The sequence below is a fragment of the Hylobates moloch genome, unplaced genomic scaffold (genome assembly GCF_009828535.3).
Source record: "Hylobates moloch isolate HMO894 unplaced genomic scaffold, HMol_V3 SCAFFOLD_24, whole genome shotgun sequence".
Classification (NCBI taxonomy): Eukaryota; Metazoa; Chordata; class Mammalia; order Primates; family Hylobatidae; genus Hylobates; species Hylobates moloch.
This window is the reverse complement of record NW_026652299.1, coordinates 35,370,860-35,391,577: the sequence shown is the minus strand read 5'-3', so window position 1 is coordinate 35,391,577 and position 20,718 is coordinate 35,370,860. Positions and strand designations below refer to the sequence as shown.

General features: G+C 52.3%; 1 protein-coding gene across 1 annotated transcript; it reads left to right on the top strand.

Moving 5' to 3' along the window:
* The first annotated feature begins 3,380 nt into the window (after nt 1-3,380).
* On the top strand, nt 3,381-18,357 carry LOC116462933 (serine protease 40). The gene is made up of 6 exons (XM_032145818.2): nt 3,381-3,503; nt 7,125-7,450; nt 10,753-11,027; nt 13,426-13,601; nt 14,972-15,013; nt 17,333-18,357. The coding sequence occupies exons 1-6, from the start codon at nt 3,381-3,383 to the stop codon at nt 17,645-17,647; spliced, it is 1,257 nt and encodes a 418-aa protein (XP_032001709.2). The 3' UTR covers nt 17,648-18,357.
* Nucleotides 18,358-20,718: the final 2,361 nt, after the last annotated feature.

Below are 20,718 nucleotides of genomic sequence, written 5' to 3'. Positions count from 1 at the left end.
AGGTGGGGTCATGCTTAGGGCCAGCAGCAGGACACAGAGGGGCAGGTGGCCAGCAGGCCTGCCCACACCCATGCTCCCCACATGGGGTGAGTTTTCCTTGGCTGCAGGCTCCTCATCTCCAAACTGACAATGTGCATCATTGTGAGGTGACATGGTGTGGGAGGTGTGGTCCCTGGATGCCTGAGGAACAGCCCGAGGGTGGGCAGTGCATTCCAGCACCCCAGCTCTCCAAAGCCCCTTTGACCTCCCTGAAGACAGTGTTCCTGCAGCTTCTCGGGGCCAGGCCACCTTTGTCCTCGCCCAGCTGCCTAGTGTGTTTCGGCCCTGCCCAGTGTCACCCATCTTGTGTGACACCTCCACACCCCACTCCGGGGGCCTCCTCTGCGGCCACCCTCAGGCTTCTTGCGTTGCCCACCCCCTCCAGCTTCCCTATACAATTCTCAGTCTCATCCTCTACACCTCTGGCTATATTGGGGAGGGGCACATTACTTTTTTCCAGTATTTTTTAAATTGTGGTAAGATATACATCACATAAATTTGTCATTTTAACCAGTCTTAAGTGTACAGTTCAGTGGCATGAGGTACATTCACACTGTTGTGCAGCCATCACCACTCTCCATCTCCAGGACTTTTTTGTCTTCCCAAACTGACTCTCTGCCCCCATTCAACACGAACTCCCCATTCTCCCCACTCCAGCTCCCACCATTCTACTTCCTGTCTCTAGGACTCTGGCCTCTCGAGGCACCGCATGGGAGTGGAGCCCCATGGTGCCTGTGCTGGTGTGGCTGCCTTCTTTCACTTAACATAATGTCTTTAAAGTTCAGCCGTTGAATTATGTATGAGAATTTCATTCCTTTTCAAGGGTGAATACTATCCCACTGTGTGTTCATACCACATTTTATTTATCCATTCATCTACAGATGGACGCTTGGGTCGATTCCACCTCTGGGCTTCATGAATGATGCTTCTAGGCAGACAATTGTCACTTCAAGACACTGCTTTCAATTCTTCCGGGTGTATACCCCAAAGTGGAATTGCTGACCAAAGGGTAATTCTGTTTAATTTTTTGAGGAACTGCCATAACTTTATGTTTAAATTTTAAGTGAGGTTTAAGTTTTACGTTTTAATTTGATGTTCAGTTGTTTGAGGAACTGGCATTCACAGCATCTGCACCATTTTGGATTCCCAACAGCAGTGTGCAGGGCTCCGGTTTCTCTACATCCTCAACAACGATTTTTATTTTCTGTGTTTTTAATGGTAGTCATCCCAAGGGATGTGAAGTGGTATCTCATTGTTTTCATTTGCATTTCCCTAATGATTAGTGACGTTGAGCATCTTTTCATATGCTATTGGCTATTTGTATATCTTCTTTAGAGAAATGTCTATTCAAGGCCGGGTGCAGTGGCTTACACCTGTAATCCCAGCACTTCAGAAGGCCAAGGCAGGTGGATCACCTGAGGTCAGGAGTTCAAGACAAGCCTGACTAACGTGGTGAAACCCCGTCTCAACTAAAAATACAAAAAAAATTAACTGGGTGTGGTGGCGGGCACCTGTAATCCCAGCTACTCAGGAGGCTGAGGCAGGAGAATAGCTTGGACCTGGGAGGCAGAGGTTACAGTGAGCCAAGATCGCACCGCTGCACTCCAGCCTGGGCAACAAGAGTGAAACTCTGTCTCAAAAAGAAGAAGAAGAAGAAAAAAAGAAATGTCTATTCAAGTCCTGTGCCAGTTTTTGAATTGGGTTCTTCGATTTTTGTTGTTCAGTTGTAGAAGTTTAAAAAGAAAATATTCTGGATATTAACCTTTTATCAGATGTATGATTTACAAAGAAAAAAACAGTTCAGAGAGTATAAAAAGATGAAGTATTTTTTTAAAGAGTAGATAAAAGTAGATAAGTTAGAAATACATCATTGTTCCATGTGTAAACTTGAAACTCTTTTGCCTGTGTTTATTCTGGTTCTTTTCACAGTACATTGAAATCATCAATTGGTCAGGTGCAGTGGCTCACTCCTGTAATCCCAGCACTTTAGGAGGCCGAGGTAGGTGGATCACATGAGGTCAGGAGTTCAAGACCAGCGTTGAACCCAGGACCCAGGAAGCAGAGGTTGCAGTGAGCCGAGATTGCACCATTGCACCCCAGTCTGGGCTACAAGAGTGAAACTATTAAAAAAAAAAAAAAAAAAAGGCTGGGCACGGTGGCTCATGCCTGTAATCCCAGCAGTTTGGGAGGCCCAGGTGGGTGGATCACCTGAGGTCAGGAGTTCGAGACCAGCTTGGCCAACATAGAGAAACCCCATCTCTACTAAAAATACAAAATATAGCTGGGTGTGGTTGCACATGCCTATAATCCCAGCTACTTGGGAGGCTGAGGCAGGAGAATGGCTTGAGTCTGGGAGGTGGAGGATGCAGTGAGCAGAGATTGCACCATTGCATTCCAGCCTGGGTGACGGAGCAAGATTCTGTCTCAAAAGAAATAAAAAATAAAAAAATAAAAAACGGAAATTATCAATTTATTTTTCTGCATCTTGTGTCTGCATTAGCAGAATCTGTCTCATAGGCGACTGTGGTAAGGAGAATTCTAAGATAACCTCAACAACCCACATCCTATGTAATTCCTCCCCACAAGGGTGGGAGGGACTATGAATATAATGGGCTATCAGTGTCGTGACTGTGTTAACCATATAGCACTTTAAGAGAGGGAGATTATTGATTAAGGAAGGGTGATGTCCTTGAAAGTTCTGACCAAATCATGGGAGTCCTTTGTGTCTGGGTCTAGAGGTCACAGACAAGAGAAGTCAAAGTTTCAAAGCCTAGGAAGGATTTGATGCAAGAGATCCTGAGGCTACCCCTGAAGGAGGAAGCTGCGGTATTGTGAGAGGGCCTGTGGGAAGCAGCCAAGTGGCTTCTAGGAGTCGACAGTGGCTCCCAACAAGCAAATGAGCGCCTCAGTCATTCAACTGCAAGAAACGGAATTTTGCCAACAACCTAAATGGGCTGGAAGGCAAATTCTTCTGCAGAGCCTTCGGAGAGCTTGCGGCCAGTCGACACCTTGAGCACGAGACCTTCAGCAGAGAACGAAGTTGGGCCATGCCAGACTCCTCACCCATGGGCATGGCGTGGTCATATATTTGTGTTGTTTTAAGCCACGAGGTTTGTGGTAATTTGTTGCACGGCAACAGAACACTAATAGAAATTTTGGTTCCAGGAATGAGGTGCTGCTGTAAGAAACATTTAAAAATATGCCAGTAGTTTTGGAACTGGGCAGTGGATGGGGCCTGGAAATATTTTGAGGAACATCATTTAAAAAACTTAAACTACCTTAGAGAAAGCCTCTATTTCCTTGGATAGACTGTGCATAGAAATCTAGAATTTAAGGCTTCCATGGTTGACAGCTCACCAGGTGAGGAGTATGCTACTGCAAATGGGGTAGGTCCTGATGACGTCACAGCAGAAATTGTGTCCAGCTGCTGTGTAGGGAGCAAACTTTCAGGGGCCTGTTTGCACGTATGTGTAATCACCAGACAGGTTCTTCCTGCCTGCTGCACAGACAAAATCAATCTACTGAGACCGTGCTGTTGCAGTAGAGAAAGACTTTCATTGACCAAGCCCAGCTCACACAGGAGAATTGGCATTCTCACTCAAATTGGTCTCCCTGAAGGCTCAGAAGCCAGGGGATTTTATGGGCAATTGATGTTGATGGGCAGGGGGTTAGGGAATAAGTGAAGCTGATTGGTTGGGGATGAAATTATAGAGGTGTGGAAAATGGTCCCCGCGCACTGAGTCCACCTCTGGGTGGGGCCACAGGGCCATTTGAGTCATGAGTCACAAGTCTAGGTGGGGTCAGTCTGAAAAATCTAAAAAAAAAAAAAAAAATCTTAGGTTCTACAATAGTGACATTATCTATAGGAGCAATTGGGAGAGTCACAAATCTTGTGACCTCTGGCCATATGACTCCTGAGCTGTAAGAGATTATAGAAACTATGCCTATCTTATCAGAATTCGGTCCCCTCCCATAATCCTATTCTTGTGGCCTTTCATTAGTCTTACCAAAGGTGGTTTTCAGTCCCTGAGCAAGGAAGGGATTAGTTTTAGGGAGGAACTATTATTATCCTCGCTTTCAAATTAAACTATAAACTAAATTCTTCTCAAAGTTAGCTTGGCTTAGCCCCAGGAATGACCAAGGACTGCTTGGAGGTCAGAAGCAAGATGGAGTCAACTATGTCAGATTTCTCTTACAGTAATAATTTTGCAAAGGCAGTTTCATGTGGCTTAGGGGATTTCTAAGCAACGCTTTGAGGTGCTACCTGGTTTCATCTTGCTACTTATAGCAAAATGTGAAGGAAGAGAGGTAAACTGAGGGGAGAACTGCTAAACCAAAAGGAACCAGGACTGGAGGGTTTCGAAAATTCTTAGCCTCTCCAGATGTCAAAAGATGCTAAAAGTCAGAGATGGTCACTGAAACCATGGCACAGAGAAAAGGTTGACACTAAAAGGTTCTGCTAAGACCCCAGAAAGACCAAGAGGTCAGAATAGTCAGTCGATCAAAGGGCCCTTTCAAGACATTGAGGTATAGTCACAACAGAGGGCCCCAAGCCCCCTACCGTCTCAGCAGGAGGCCCTGGTGGAGGAGGGACTATCTCAAAAAGGTTGTGCATGCGACTTTATCTAATGAAGTGAAACTGGTGAAACACACTTACAAGGACTATGAGGTTCTTGAGATGTTTATGTCAGCAGAACATTCCCAGCTCATACTGACAGGGACAGAGAAAGTACGCAATGAAAGAAGGCCCCCAGAATTCCACTTACGGGAAGCAAGGCAATAGAACCTCTTGGATGCAAACGTGCTACTTTGCATAAAAAAGGAAGGATGACCAAAGCTGAGAGCCACAGAGAATTTTCTCCCAGGCCTTGAAACCTAATGGAGTTTGTCCAGAAGGATATAAAAGCTGTTATGGACCAGTAACTGCTTTTTACTGTCCATTCCCCCAACCTCCTTTTGAGCATTATGCTATGCCCATCTTGTCATTGTTTGTGCACAATGTTGGGGTAGGAAGTTTCTTTAATTTCATAGGTCCACAGGTGAGGAAGAATTGTGCTCAAGGGCTGTATTTAGCAGATTACAGCTGGGAACCTCATCCATATTCTATTTGGAGTATTTAAATGATGAGATTGTGGATTTTGAGCTGATGAGATAATTCTATTTTGATTTAGATGATGAGATTTTGAATTTTAAGTTGAGACTCTAATGAGATTGCCAGAGGCGTTTGAACCAGAGCAATTCCATCTTGAATAGAGGCTGGTAAAATGAGGTTGAGACCTACTGGGCTGCATTCCCAGGAGGTTAAGCAGTTTTTTTTTGAGATGGAGTCTCACCGCTCTGTTGCCCAGGCTGGAGTGCAGTGGCGCGATCTTGGCTCACTGCAAGCTCTGCCTCCCGGATTCACTTCATGGATTACAGGACCCACCACCACTCACTAATTTTTTTTTTTTTTTTTTGGACGGATCGTGCACTGGCGCGATCTCGGCTCACTGCAAGCTCCGCCTCCCGGGTTCACGCCATTCTCCTGCCTCAGCCTCCCGAGTAGCTGGGATTACAGGCGCCCGCCACCACGCCCGGCTAATTTTTTGTATTTTTAGTAGAGACGGGGTTTCACCGTGTTAGCCAGGATGGTCTTGATCTCCTGACCTCGTGATCCGCCCGCCTCGGCCTCCCAAAGTGCTGGGATTACAGGCTTGAGCCACCGTGCCCGGCCACAGCTAATTTTTTTTGTATTTTTTAGTAGAGACAGGGTTTCGCCGTGTTAGCCAGGATGGTCTCTATCTACTGACTTTGTGATCCTCCCGCCTCCGCCTCCCAAAGTGCTGGGATTACAGGCGTGAGCCACCACGCCTGGCCTTTTTTTTTTTTTCTTTTAGACAAAGTCTAGCTCTGTCACCCAGGCTGGAGTGCAGTGGTGTGATCTCGGCTCACTGCAGCCTCTGCCTCCCAGGTCCAAGCTATTCTCCTGCCTCAGCCTCCTGAGTAGCTGGGACTTACCGGCACCCGCCACCATGCCTGGCTAATTTTTGTATTTTAAGTAGAGATGGGGTTTCACCATGTTGGCCAGGCTGGTCTCGAGCTCCTGACCTCAGGTGATCCACCCGCCTCGGCCTCCCAAAGTGCTGGGATTACAGGCGTGAGTCACCGTGCCCAGGCCCCAGGAGGTTAGGTATTCTAAGTCACAGGATGAGATAGGAGGTAGGCAAAAGATACAAGTCATAAAGATCTTGTTGATAAAATAGGTTGGGGTAAAGAAGCCAGCCAAAACCCACCAAAACCAAGATGGCAACGAGAGTGACTTCTGGTGGTCCTCAATGCTCATTATATACTAGTTATAATACATTAGCATGCTAAGAGACACTCCCACTAGTGCCATGACAGTTCACGGCAAAGTCAGGAAGTTACCCTGTAGGGTCTAAAAGAGGGAGGAACTCTCAGTTCTGGTAATTGTCCATCCCTTTCCCTGGAAACTCATGAATAATCCGCCCCTTGTTTAGCATATAATCAAGAAATAACCATAAAAATGGGCAACCAGCAGCCCTCAGGACTGCTCTGCCTATGGGGTAGCCATTCTTTTATTCCTTTACTTTCTTAATAAACTTGCTTTCACTTTATGGACCCGCCCGAATTCTTTCTTCTGCAAGATCCAAGAACCCTCTCTTGATGTCTGAATCACGCCCCCTTCCAGCAACAGGATGAGGCTCTTGGTAACCTTGAGGTATGCTGAATGCATTTTGGGGATTGGGAGGGACATGCGTCACTGGAGGCCAGAGTTTGGGCTGTGTTAGGTAGAATTCTAAGATGACTCCCTGTCACCCAGCTGTTGTCTATGACCCTCCTGTTGAGTGTGGAGGGACCTGTGACTGAGACGGCACAGCCCTCTCATGACTGTGGTATGCCCGATATTGTATTGTCCCTGGTGGGCCTGACCTAATCCCATGAGCCGGCGTCCTTGTGGAGGAGTGGGTTGAACTCCGAAAGCAAGCTGGAAATGCTTGATGACGTGATGTAAGCACTTGCCCTCTCATCATTACTGTATATTTCTGGGCTTGGGCCATAGTTGCCTTCATGTCTCCCCTGCGCAGTGGAGTTCCTGGAGGGAGGCGCCCTGTGACGCTCTGGGGGTTACCAGTGACCCCTGCCCCCTACCGACCTGGGCTCCCCGCACCCGCCGCGCGCAAGATCCGGTCCCAGCGCCCCGATGGACGCAGGCAGTTTCCTGGAGCCCCACGGTTGGCCATGCGCTGCGCTCTCCGCCCCATCGGGGACGGCCAGGCCACCGGCCGGATGAGGGACGCAGGGGCAGAGCGCTCATGCCAGGGCCGGCGGGGGCACTGCGCACTGGCTGCCTCCCTCCTCTGGCCAATTCTCCTGCCGCTGCGCGTCCAGTCCACCTCGTCCCTCTCTGCAGGTGAGCGGGCACGGGTGGCTTAGATAGAGCGAGGAGCAGAGGTCGCCTGCCTCTTGTGGCCGTCCCCCTCCGCCCGACGCGGACACCCGCCAGGAGGGCCCAGCCAGGCCCGGTCTGGCTCTCCGGCCCTGGGAGGAAGGCGCCTTTGGAAGGCGGGGAGAGGGCGGGGCGCTCCCCCGCTGGCTCTGCCGGGTTGCATCTCAGGCCTCTGCAGTCCAGCGCCCCACACACCCTCATTTCCAGGATGGGGAAATGCTACTGTAGACGGGATTGTGGGCGGAGTGTCTCTCGTTCGCTTCAGTCTAGGAGAACACTGGGCCGGGAAGGGAGGGCACAGCCGCTTGGGGGCGGCGCAGTGGAGCGGTGCATCCCTTCTGTAGCAGGCAGCTTCTGCGCCATCACAAAGGGCATGGAGGCCTGGGAAAAGTCGGGCCCAGTGTTCATCCCCTAGCACCACGGGCCGTCGCCCCGACAGGGGGCCATGGGCTGTGTGCTTCCGGGTCATCCAGGTGGTGCTGTCACATGGGCCACGTGGCTTCACCCTGAGCCTTGGACTTGTCCCTCCTGTGAAGTGACAGGAGGGGCCTGGTGGCCCCGAGTCCTGTTGATCCTGACATTTAGGGGCACCAGGGGCTGGCGTCCTTCATGCAGGCACCTCATTGCTAGGCTGTCTCCACAGTGTGTGGGAAGACCAGATTCAGCGGGAATTCCTCCGGGAGGCCCACCGGGAAGATCTCTGGAGGCCAGAGGGCGGAGCCTGAAAGGTGGCCATGGCAGGCCAGTCTCCTCTACCTAGGCAGTCACATCTGCGGAGCTGCCCTTATCGACAGCAACTGGGTGGCCTCTGCTGCTCACTGCTTCCAAAGGTGCATCTTCCCTCCACGGGCCCTGCTGTGGGAGTGCATGCAAAAGGGAAGCCCAAAGAGAGGGCGCAGCCTTTTCTTTGTACGCTTTGTTCTGGGACAGTTTACTGCCCCAGGTGTCCTGCCTTTGACCGAGCAGTGCCCTGTGCCTGGAATGCTGTCCCTGCTCGTCACTCTGCTCCAGTCTCCTGACCAACTGTGTGGCATCTCCCAAGCAGAGGCTCCTCCCTCATCTCTCGCTCTGGGGTTGGGCATTCCCCAACCCCACCCCACCCCACCTCACACCACATTGGTCAACCTGCTAAGATGGTGTGGTTGTCTCATTTCATGCACATTACTTTGAAATAGCTAAGTGGAGCCGGGTGTGATGGCTCACACCTGTAATCCTAGTATTTGGGAGGCTAAGGTGGGAGGATTGTATGAGTCCAGGAATTCCAGACCAGCCTGGGCAACATAGTGACACCTCATCTCCACAAAAAGTACAAAAATTAGCCAGGCCTGGTGGTGTGCGCCTGTAGTCCCAGCTACTTGGGAGGATCAGTTGAGCCTGGGAGGTCAAGGCTGCAGTGACTGTGATCACACCATTGCACTCCACCCTGGGTGACAGAATGAAACCCTGTCTGAAAATAAGTAAATAGTTAAAAGTAAAAATAAATAGTTAAGGCCCGTCACAGTGGCTCACACCTGTAATCCCAGCACTTTAGGAGGCCAAGGTGGGTGGATTGCTTGAGCCCAACAGTTCAAGACCAGCCTGGGCAACATGGCAAAACTCATCTCTACTAAAAATAAAAAAATTAGCCAAGTACGATGGGGCGTGCCTGTGGTCCCTGCTACTGAGGAGGCTGAGGCAGGAGGATCACCTGAGCCCAGGGAGGTTGAGACTGCAGTGAAATGTGGCTGTGCCACTGCACTCCAGCCTGGGCCACAAAGCCAGATCTTGTCTCAAAAATAAAATAAAATAAAATAAATAGCTAAATGAAAATTAACTCACTCTAGTTGGGATTATCAACAAATAGAGGAAAACAGACTTTCGTTCTAAAGGGAACCACCTCCAGCCCACTCTCCGTCTGCTGTAAACTTTAAGAATCAAAATCCTAATGTTCCACTCAGGGTGAACTTTGGTTTCTGCATCTTGCCCAGCTCTAGGTCATCCACACAATCTCAGTGGGCCTCAGTTTTTCTTGTGTAAATGGTAGTGGGTGTGCAGCATCCCAGGCCACACACTTGACACACGCTTCAGGTGATAAGACAGAGTGACAGTCCCAGGGCTTCCCAGGACCAGGCATGCATGGTCGGGCACCTGGCCCCTTCCAGCCAGGGCTCATTGCAGGCTGTCCAGGGAACACCTGCCGGAGCCTCCCCTAAGTCCTGGCTACCCACATATGCTGGCACATTCCTCCCCAGAAGGGTCCTGCGACTCTGTATGTCCAGCCACCAGGGGGTTCTGTCACTTCTGGAGAATTATTTGCCACTGTCCCCACAGACCAGAGTGAGGGATGAAACAGATGGGCTCTGTCCCAGGAGGTGTGAGGCAGAGAGTCAGGAGACTGAGTTACTCCTCCGACGCTTCCTGGGCTCGCTGTGTACCCAAAGGGAGTCGGGGAGGATGTCAAATTCTGATCCAGGAAGCCAGAGCTTTGGATATAGCTGGCTGTAGCATCCTCCTCAGGTCCCACTCATTTATTCAGCATCCACAGGTGCCAGGCCTCAAGTGAGGCCCATTGTACGGTACACAGAGATACAAGCCCCACCCTGAGGCTTCTCATCCTGTCAGGAAAGTGAGGCACAAGCCCAGGACCATGGTAGACCCTGCGCCAGACAGGGGCTCAGAGCAGGAGAGGCCTTGGGGGAGGTGGATGCAGGCATGTGCGGGGAGGAGAACCACATAGCCAGGACCTGTGGGTTGGTAAGTCACTCGTTTTCTGGAAACAAGAAGTTCAGTTCCATGAACTCCTTCCTCCATGTGCTTCACAAGTACCTACTGAGTTCCTGTCACCAGCTGGGGCAGCCTTGGAGAAGGTGGTGTGTGAGAACTGGGGAGAAGTGGGTGGAGCATGCTGGCTGGGGAAATAGGGTCTTTGAGAATTGCTATAGGTCATGGGGCTTTGGGAGGGTTCTGGTCAGAGCTAGGAATGAGCCAAGTCTCTTCTCTTCTGAAATGAAGAGGTGAAGTGTAATGCACCCCCCGTGTTTTCTACACTAAGATTCTCTACTCCTTTGAGTCTGGGGCATGCTGGGAAAGCCATCGGGAATCATCCAAGGCCAAGTGTCCTGAGGCTGTAGGCCCTCAAGCTTGTGTCAAGAGCAAAGCAGGGCTATCTGACACGAGGAAGGGAAGAGAGAGAAACCCCAGAGTGATGGTGGGGTCTGGGTGCCTTCCAGGTGGGCAGCTGGGGTGAGGGTGCTGGCCCAGCATTCAGAGGAACCTCCCTACAACAGGTCCACTAACCCATCTGATTACCAGATCCTGCTTGGGTACGACCAGCTAAGCCATCCCACGGAGCACAGCCAGCAGATGACAGTGAATAAGATCATGGTGCACACTGACTATAACAAGTTGCAGCGCATGGGGAGTGACATTACCCTGCTGCAGCTGCACCGTCATGTGGAATTCAGCTCCCACATCCTCCCCGCCTGCCTTCCGGAACCAACCATGTGGTTGGCCCCTGACAGCTGCTGCTGGATATCTGGTTGGGGAATGGTCACCGAGGATGGTGAGCAGTGCAGGGCAGGCAATGCAGGTGAAGGCGTGGGGGGCCACTTCGGGGCTCTGCCAGTCTTCCCGAGTGTCACAATTGCCCCTGACATGGATCAAGCGGCCTGAGCTTCTCTCACTTTTGGAGGCAGGCACTTGGGCTGTTTGACTCTGAGCCATTCAGGATTCCCTGGTTCTGAATGTTGCTGACTCCACCCTGACTACAAGGGCCTGCTGCGGTCTGACCTCCTCTGGGGCCTCACCAAACTCCACTGGAGCTTCCATGGCTGTGGAAGGTGCTGGGCATCAGTAGCAAGTAAGAGCAGGCCTGCGGGTGTGGTGGCTCACGCCTGTAATCCCAGCACTTTGGGAGCCTGAGGTGGGTGGATCACGAGGTTAGGAGATCGAGACCATCCTGGCCAACATGGTGAAACCACATCTCTACTAAAAAAAAAAAAATACACACACACACACACACACACACACACACACACACAAATTAACTGGGCGTGGTGGCACATGCCTGTAATCCCAGCTACTCAGGAGGCTGAGACAGGAGAATCGCTTGAACCTGGGAGGTGGAGGTTGCAGTGAGCCGAGATCGCGCCACTGCACTCCAGCCTGGCGACAGAGCAAGACTCTGTCAAAAAAACAAAACAAAACAAAGCAAAACAACAACAAAAAAAACAAAAAGCAGGCCTGTCCTCCGGTCCAGGTGTTTATGGCTCAAGAACACTTACCTCTGTGAATGTGAACCTCACTGCTCACCCAGTATATTTGTCATATATTTGTATATTTGTAGACCGAGAGGGAAGAAATGTTAGTCAAAGACTCTAGCAAAAGAGTGAATGCTTTTGATTTAGGGAAATATAATGATGAGTGCAAAAAAGTAGAATGGCAATTTGGCATTATTTGTGGGGTGATGATCTGGCACAATTTCTCAGAGGAGGCATTTTGGGACAGGACTTTCTTCCATGAACAGGCCAGAGCTGGCCTCCCTGCCCTGGCCACTGAATGTCAGTCACATGGCCCTAGTCATGAGAGCAGCCAGCTCTCCAAAGACAGCCTCCTGGGACTGTCATTCTCAAATCATTTTTTTTTTTTTTTTTGAGATGGAGTCTTGCTCTTGTTGCCCAGGCTGGAGTGCGACGGCATGATATCAGCTCACCACAACCCCCACCTCCCGGGTTCAAGTGATTCTCCTGCCTCATCCTCCTGAGTAGCTAGGATGACAGGCATCCGCCACCACACCTGGCTAATTTTGTATTTTTAATAGAGACGGGTTGCTCCATGTTGGTCAGGCTGGTTTCGAATTCCCGACCTCAGATGATCTGCCCACCTCAGCCTCCCAGAGACTGTCATTCTCTTTTTTTTTTTTTTTTTTTTTTTTGAGACGGAGTCTCGCTCTGTCGCCCAGGCTGGAGTGCAGTGGCCCAATCTCGGCTCACTGCAAGCTCCGCCTCCCGGGTTCACGCCATTCTCCTGCCTCAGCCTCTCTGAGTAGCTGGGACTACAGGCGCCCGCCACCACGCCTGGCTAATTTTTTGTATTTTTAGTAGAGACGGGGTTTCACCGTGGTCTCGATCTCCTGACCTCGGGATCCGCCCGCCTCGGCCTCCCAAAGTGCTGGGATTACAAGCGTGAGCCACCGCGCCCGGCCTGGACTGTCATTCTCTAAGAATCAAGGCAGAGAAGATTCTCCAGGTGGGAAAGGAGGAGCTAGGGCCTGGGGAAGCCACCAGTTAGTGGGATCAGCTACTGAGCAGAGAGCCACCGACCTTGATGAGAGATCTAAGCTCCAGTCATGCTTCTCTCTTCACACACCGGCAGCCCCCAAGGACACATGAGGCCCACACAGAGCAGGCATTGTGCAGGGGTGGGCCCCTGTCATCGTGCTGCTCCCACATGGGGACCCCAGGCCAGATCTGGGAGCGACATCTGGAAACAGAGCCCAAGTGTCCCCAGACCACTTGCTCCTTGAGGAAGGGCTGTGCCTGATTTGTCACACTGCTACACTGCTCAAGCCCACCCAGCACCTGCTAGGTATGCCACCAGCCAGGCTGGCACTCCAGCTGCACCCTCCCTGCCTCCAGCTCTGCCTCCTCTTAGCAGCCAGAGAGCTTGTTTTTGACCCTTCTATTGTGTCCCAGTGTGCTTGGAACCACACCTCCAACACCACATCCTGGCTAGGAGGGCCCCTGCTCTGGGCCCTGAGGCGGCTGCACCTCACCCTTCACCCCACCCTGCTCCCTTGCAGCCACATTGGCCTCCCTCCTGGTTCTTCTTACTGCAGGCCCTTCCCCTTTGCCTGTCCCCTCATCTTCCTGTGCTCTCCCTGGGCGAGCAGGCTGGGGAGGGAGGGCTTCCCTCTGGTTGCAGCTGCAGCTGCGGCCCACATCTGACACCTCCTCCCACAGTCTTCCTGCCTGAGCCCTTCCAACTTCAGGAGGCAGAGGTCAGTGTCATGGACAACAGTGTCTGTGGATCCTTTTTCCAGCCCCAGTACCCTGGCCAGCCAAGCAGCAGTGACTACACCATCCACGATGACATGCTGTGTGCTGGGGACCTCGTAACAGGAAAGGCCATTTGCCGAGTGAGTGGGTTCAACCTCTCTCCCCTGTGCTGCCCTGTGCCTCTGCCACAGGGTCTCCTCTGGACCCTGCCCCAGCCCTGACTTCTTCCTGAGCCCAGCCAAGCCTGAGATGTCAGAGCCAGGACAGAAACTCCCAAAAAGCACTGGCCCATCTGTTTTCTTTGTATCTTTTAAGAAACGTTGTTGGTCGGGTACAGTGGCTCACGTCTGTAATCCCAGTGCTTTGGGAGGTCGAGGCGGGTGGATCACCTGAGATCAGGAGTTTGAGACCAGCCTGGCCAACATGGTGAAACCCCATCTCTACTAAAAATACAAAAATCAGCCGGGCCTGGTGGCGCGTGCCTATAATCCCAGCTACTCGGGAGGCTGAGGCAGGAGAATCGCTTGAACCCGGGAGGCGGCGGTTGCAGTGAGGTGAGATCATGCCACTGCACTCCAGCCTGGGGGACAGAGTGAGACTCCGTCTCAAAAAAAAAAAAAAAAGAAAAAAAAAGAAACCTTACTGAAGCACACCATGCACAGGAAAGGGCAAAAGTACAAGTGTCCCGTGGAGGAATTTTCAGAGACTGACCACTCACGTACCCGGCACCTATGGGTTTCATCCATGCCCATTCCTGACGCTAACTCCCCCAGGATAACTCTGCCTGCTTTCTAAAGCACCATGGCTTCATGTGGGGACTTTTAGCTGAGTGAAACCATATGGTATGCAAGCTTTTGCCCGGTCCCATCAGTCAATGTTGTGTCTGTGGGATGCATCCATCTGGCGTGCAGTCTGTATTGTTCATTTTTATTGCTGTATGCTATTCCACTGTGCAAAGACACTGCAATTTACTTATCCATTCTAGTGTGGGTGGCATTTGGGTGGTTCCCATTTGAGGCTGTTGCAAATGGAATTGCTGTGAACGTCCTGGTGTATGCGTTTCAGAGCACGTAAGTTCCCATTCTGGTTGGCGGTCCCCCTGGCAATGGAATTGCCTTGCCACGAGACATGCACATGTTCATCTCTCGTTGAGATGAGAAACTCTGCAATCTGGTTGTACCAATTTGCATTTCCACCAGCTGGGGAGTGATAGCTCAGGTTGCACCTGTTGCTGCCACTCCTTCAAATTGTCTGCCATTTTCATATGAACTCTTGTGTGTGGTTTTTAACGTGCATTTCTCTGGTGACTGGTGAAGATCAGCCCTTTGTTGTATGTTTATTGCCTATTTTGTAAAGTGTCCACGCAAGTTTTTTGCCAACTATGGGATTGTCTGCCTTTCATTCTGAATCATAGGAGTTCTTTATCTATTGTGGATATGAGCCCATTATTGGATATGTTCATATATTACGAACGTCTTCTCCCACTACGTGTAATCTTTTCATTTTATAGTGCAGGGAACTGAGGCCCAGAGAGGAAGTGTATCGCTCCAACGTGAGGGGTCACAGCCACAGTCAAGCTTGGAGAGGCCCTGCCCTTCTTGGGAGCTGTGGGTCCCAGGAGGACTCCTGCAGGATCCTCTCCCTCTTTTTTTTTTTTTTGATACAGGGCCTTACTCTATCGCCCACACTAGAGTGCTGTAGCACAATCTTGCCTCACTGCAACCTCTGCCTCCCGGGTTCAAGTGATTCTCCTGCCTCAGCTTCTTGAGTGACTGGGATGCACTACCATGCCCAGCTAATTTTTATATTTTTAGTATATAAAATCATCATGTTGGCTGGGCTGGTCTCAAACTCCTCACCTGAAGTGATCCGCCTGCCTCAGCCTCCCAAAACTGCTGGGATTACAGGCGTGAGCCACCGTGCCCGGCCTCCTCTCCCTCTGTTGTGCCTCCCTCTTTTTCTTTCTCTCTCTTTGATCACCTCATGGTGCAGAAACATTCTTCGATGACTCCCATCACAAAATGCCCTACAGGCACCCTCCCTGCTCCCCATAACCTCCTCCCACCTGACCCGTCCCAGCAGGGCTCACCCCAGGGTTCCTGCCTGTGCCGTCTCTTGCTTCCTGGGCTCCGTCCTCACCACAGCCATGCTGTCAGGCGTTGGTGCAGCATTCCCCATCAGACACTGCGGGGGCCCCTCCTGCTCTCTGCTGTCCTCCTTGGAGGGGCCCTTCAGCCTCCTGACACCAACAGCCCACTGTGCACCACTGAGCCTGCTTCCCTTGCCTTGCCCTATTTCCTTAGACAGACAGAAAGGGTCAGATATGGCAAGTCCTGTCTGTTGACCATTTCCCGCCAGCCTCTGCCATCCCTTCTCCTGCAGTTGTGTCCTGATGGGGCTCAGGCCAGAACCGTCCTATCAGACAGAATCTGCACCAGGTCCCACGGGTTCCCTGCCCACTGACGAGGCTGTGGGCTGGCACAGTCAGGTCTTGCCCCTCCTTCCTGTGTTGGCTCAGAGAAGCTCTAGGATTAGAGCAGCCCTTCTGGGGTCCTTCCAGGCCACCCCGAACCACACGCCACGTCTGCGATGCCTGTTCATGTGGAATGTCCCTCGGGGCCTTTTCAGTGCTGTCTGCACACAGAAGGGGCTTGGTCATGTTGATTGCACAGATGGCAGGAGGGTGCTTGTTTCCTTGGGATTCCCTTTTTGGCCTGTGGGATGGGGGTGCTCTGCCCATGATGTCAGGGACTTCCTCTCTTGGGGGCCCTGCCACACTCACACTCCCCCGCGCTCACCTGGGAGCCCCTGGCACTTGCCCTACCCCCAGGCTGGGCACGGGCAGCACCTCTTTTCCCCTCAGCACATCCCACAGTCTGGCATTTTCTAAAAAGCTCAACCAAGAAATGGAGGGAACAATAGAGACCTTAATAAGTCAAGGACATCTGGATTCGGGACTAGATTTAATCCCAGCACCTTGGAGGCCAAGGCAGGAAGATCACTTGATACCAGGAGTTCAAGATCAGTTGGTAACATGCAAGATCTCCATCTCCATTTTAATTTTTTAAAAAAAGTTTAAAAAAGAACAAAAATGGCTGGGCACGGTGGCTCACGCCTGTAATCCCAGCACTTTAGGATCCACCAGCTGAGGCAGGTGGATCACGAGGTCAGGAGATCGAAACCATCCTTGTTAACATGGTGAAACCCCATCTCTACTAAAAATACAAAAAATTAGCTGGGCATGGTGGCGGGTGCCTATAGTCCCAGCTACTCGGGAGGCTGAGAAAGGAGAATAGCATGAACCCAGGAGGCGGAGCTTGCAGTGAGCCAAAATCACGCCACTGCACTCCAGCCTGGGCATAGAGCAAGACTCTGTCTCAAACAAAAAACAAAAAACAAACAAAAAAAAAACTGGTGGGATGCAGTGCTTGGCAGAAGATTCAGGCCAAGGCACAGCCAGCCCTCCGGGCTGGCACCCAGCCACCCTGGGGACCACAGGCAGTGCCTTCTCCCCACTGGGGTCAGGAGGGCTAGGCCTGGATGTCCATCTCCTAGAATCCCCTGCTTATTCTCATGGGTTTGTGACTGCCAGCATGGAGGCTCTGCCCAGGGTCTCCTTGGGAGCTTTGCGGAGTGAAGCTCTAGGGCCCGGTGCTCGAGATTTTGATCCAGGAGGTTCCTCCTGGGTCTAGACTTCTAACGTCACCCAGGTGACTGATGAGCGCCACTCACTCAGGCAGTGGAGACACCTGCCGCACACCTTGCTTCCCACATTCCATCCTGGAGAAGCATAAGGGCCCCTCCTGTGCCCTGAACAATGCGTGTCCCTCCCTGTCTTGGTCCCTACCACCCATGTCCTCTCTGTTCTCAGGGAGACTCCGGGGGTCCCCTCATCTGCCCGTTAAATGGCACCTGGTTCCTGATGGGGCTCTCTAGTTGGAGCCTCGACTGCCTCTCACCCGTCGGCCCCAGCGTCTTCACCAGGCTTCCCTACTTCACCAACTGGATTAGCCAGAAGAAGAGGGAGAGCCCCCCTCCAGATCCCGCCGTGGCTCCTCCTCAGGAAATGCCCCCAGCCCTGGACAGCATGACCTCTCAGGGCACTGTCCACAAGCCCGGGCTCTGCACAGCCCTTCTGGCTGCTCACACCTTCCTCCTGCTGCTGATTCTCCTGGGGAGCCAGTGAAGGGCCAGGGCCCCTGGCTTCTTACCACAAGCGTGCCCACCTCAGGCCGGCCTCCTTGCTGAGCTCTGCAAGCTCCTGACGTGTTTCCATCTCTGAGCAATCCTGTCCACCCAAGGCCACCCCTGCCTCAGGCCTGACAAACTAAAAACCACCCAAGAAGCTTCTTGCTCTGGTTTCTGGCCAACCAGAGCCATCTCCCATGCTCCACTGTGTCTCCTGCTCCTCAGGGAGGGAAGGTCTCCCTCCTCCCTGGGCAGGGGCCCGGCTGACCATATGGGAGCCAAGTCACTCTCCTTGGGAAGTTGGGTCGCGCAGACTCAGGCCCCATTCCTGTCCTCCAGGGCATGCAGTCTTCCAGAAAATCGGGGCCAGGGCCTCCCCACATGGAAGAAGCCGCCTGTCCTCCTGGAGCTGGGTGCTGTGCACCGGTCACGGATGAAGAGGCATCTTCCAGGCGCACAGGTCACAGAGGCGCTCCTCGACAGCTTGCAAGTAAACTGTGAAGGGGGCTGAGGTCTTGGGTCAGCAGTACCAGAGCTGTGTCCCAGGGGTCAGCTCTCAGCTGACTGCCCTGCCCTCTCCCTGCCTCCAGAAACCCAGCCCCCATCCCTGTGGCTTACTCCAGCTTGTAGGGGTTGTGGCTTAGCTGACCCAGGACTTGCTGGTCCAGCACTGAGCCCATAAACCAGACTCTCAGTTGCCCCTGCAAACCTGTCTGAGTCAGGTTTGTATCCTAACGAGTCAGCAGGACTCTCGAAGGGCCTCACACCACAGCTCTCCTGCAACCCCCAACCTGAACTCACAATAAAGAGAGGGCAGCCCCCAGTCACTGCAGGTGCACTGTGTCCCAAGTGCCATCCAGGTGTTCTGTGCAAGTTATTTCCAGTCCTGTTGTCACTCAGATAGCCCAGGCCCTCACCAGCAGGTGGCAACAAGTGAAGTCTCATGGGCACGATCGGCAGAATCTCTTGGTCTTGAAGCCCTCTGACACTAATGCAGATGCTTCCTTTCCAACTCAGAGCCTTCCTTCCCTCCTTCCTGGTGAGGTGCTACTGAGCCAGACGCCTGTGCCGAGCGCAGTGTCTGGCTTTACAAGCTCAGCAGTGCTGGAAGCAAGAAACAAGCATTTCCTCCCCTGACGGCAAACTCAGTTATGGGGCTGCAGAGTGGGTCCGCTGGGCCCTGAGGTGGGAATTAGCACTTGATCGGTTCAGATTTAGAGCATTAGCCACCAGTGTCGCCAGAACTGCCACTTTCCCGCTGCCCATGGTGGCCCCATGTTGGCTGGGCTGGAGCTCCCTCACGTGGCGACTTGTGCTTTGTCCATCAGCAGGCATGTTCCTACGTGCAGCATGGAGTTACGCGATGGCCTGCCTGTCCATGAAGCTCCTCTGGCCTCCTCCGATTCTGTGGCTGCAAATCCACACCTAGGAGCTCCGCAGGCCTGCTGGTTTCTGCGCCTGTCGGTTTCTGCGCCTGGAACCCACCTCAGCACCGCAAGCCGCATTCAGTCTCTTTTTATAGATCTGGAACTCGAAGCCCAGCGTTGTTAGGAACTTGTCTAAGGTCACGTGGTAGTAAATACTGGAACAGGGATTCAAACCCACATCTCCAGAGAGAGCTCAGAAGCCTTGTGTTTCCCATGAGTGCAGCTGTTCCCAGAGGCCTCCGGCCCTGTCTCACCTTCCCAGACTGCCTTGAGAGGCTCTGGCTGGCCTGTCTCTAGTGTGGCCAGATTCTGTCTGGTCAGTGGCAAGGAAGGACCCCAGGCAACAATACTGACATCAGGGAAGAGAACAAATCCGCAGGGCCAGTGAGTGGCGCTACGGAAAGGCTGGGAGTGGCCCCTGCACGGTTTTCACCAGACCCATCGTCAGGGGCTCCAGGCCTCCATGTGTTGTGCTGCATAGGCTACTGGCTCCCTCTCCAAAATCGACCCTGGGTGAGCTGTGGAGGTGAGAAGGCAGTGTGCATTTCAGAAACTAACCAAAATCGGTGAGAAAATCTTGGAGAAACTGAAGTTATCCGGGGTGGCTGTAGCTGGGGATGGAGGATGGGGCAGCCAAGAGCCAGACTTAAGAAGGCTGTTCACACCCTGCTCTTGTTGCTTGCCTCCCACACCTCATGACAAACGCTGCCTGGTCCTGCTCAGGTGCCAGGATTGCAAGGTGGCTGTGTCAGCCAGTGTGAGGGCCCCACCAGTCACCGGTGTTGTATGCCCTCCATCCTCCTCCTGAAACCCCGCTGGGTGGGACAGTTGCTATCCAGGGAAATGGGCCCCTTCCACTGTCATCTCCTCCAGGGCTTTCACCGGAAGGCCTGCCTGCAGGGGTGGCTTGTGGGGTGGCAGGATGCAGGAGAGAGTGAGTGAGGTGCTTCATGCCCGGGACCCTCTGCTCTGGGGCCACCCTCCTCGTTGACTCATTGGGAGCTTTCCTAGTGCAGACAGGGTGACCAGGAGCTGCTAAGCCCAGGGAATGCACACACGTGCACTGGAGCAGCTGCCTATCTTAAGAGTCCAATGCCCACTGAAACACAGTAGGCTGCACAGCATCCTACTGTGCAGTAGAGTTGCTGGAAAAGACAGACCAAACATATTTAATAAGCACAATAAATATGTTTTTGGATACAGAAAAATATTATTAGCAATAAGACCCAAGAAAAAGAAACTACAGAAAAGAACCAAGTCAAAATATTACATATGCAAAATGTAATCCTTGAATTAAAGACCACATTACCTTGAGCAAACAGGGTAAATGCAGATGAAAGAGGAAGCCAGTCTTTACTTTAAAGGTATGGCTGTCACAGTGTGGACTTTGGAGCTGGTCCATTTTAGTTGGGGTAATTTGTAGAGCATTTATTTACAGAAGTGCTAATCACCCAGGTATGTTTGGGCTGAAGGCTCCAGGAAAGCCCAGGGCAGGGGCCTGGCACAAGCAGCAGAAGCAGAGCTCTGGCCACCCAAGGCCCTGAAGGACCAGTGAAGTGGGAGCCGTGGGGAGAGGGTGCCCGAGAGGAGCAGGGACACTCAGCCGAGGGACACAGCCAGCCAAGGCGGCCTCACAAAGAGA

Bases quoted from the DNA above. Each gene is read 5' to 3' on its own strand.
- LOC116462933 (XM_032145818.2), top strand. From the start codon at position 3,381: ATGGTTGACAGCTCACCAGGTGAGGAGTATGCTACTGCAAATGGGGTA. The intron at 13,602-14,971 runs GTGAGTGGGTTC...TTCATTTTATAG, and splicing joins CAGGAAAGGCCATTTGCCGA to TGCAGGGAACTGAGGCCCAG. The intron at 15,014-17,332 runs GTGAGGGGTCAC...CTCTGTTCTCAG, and splicing joins AGGAAGTGTATCGCTCCAAC to GGAGACTCCGGGGGTCCCCT.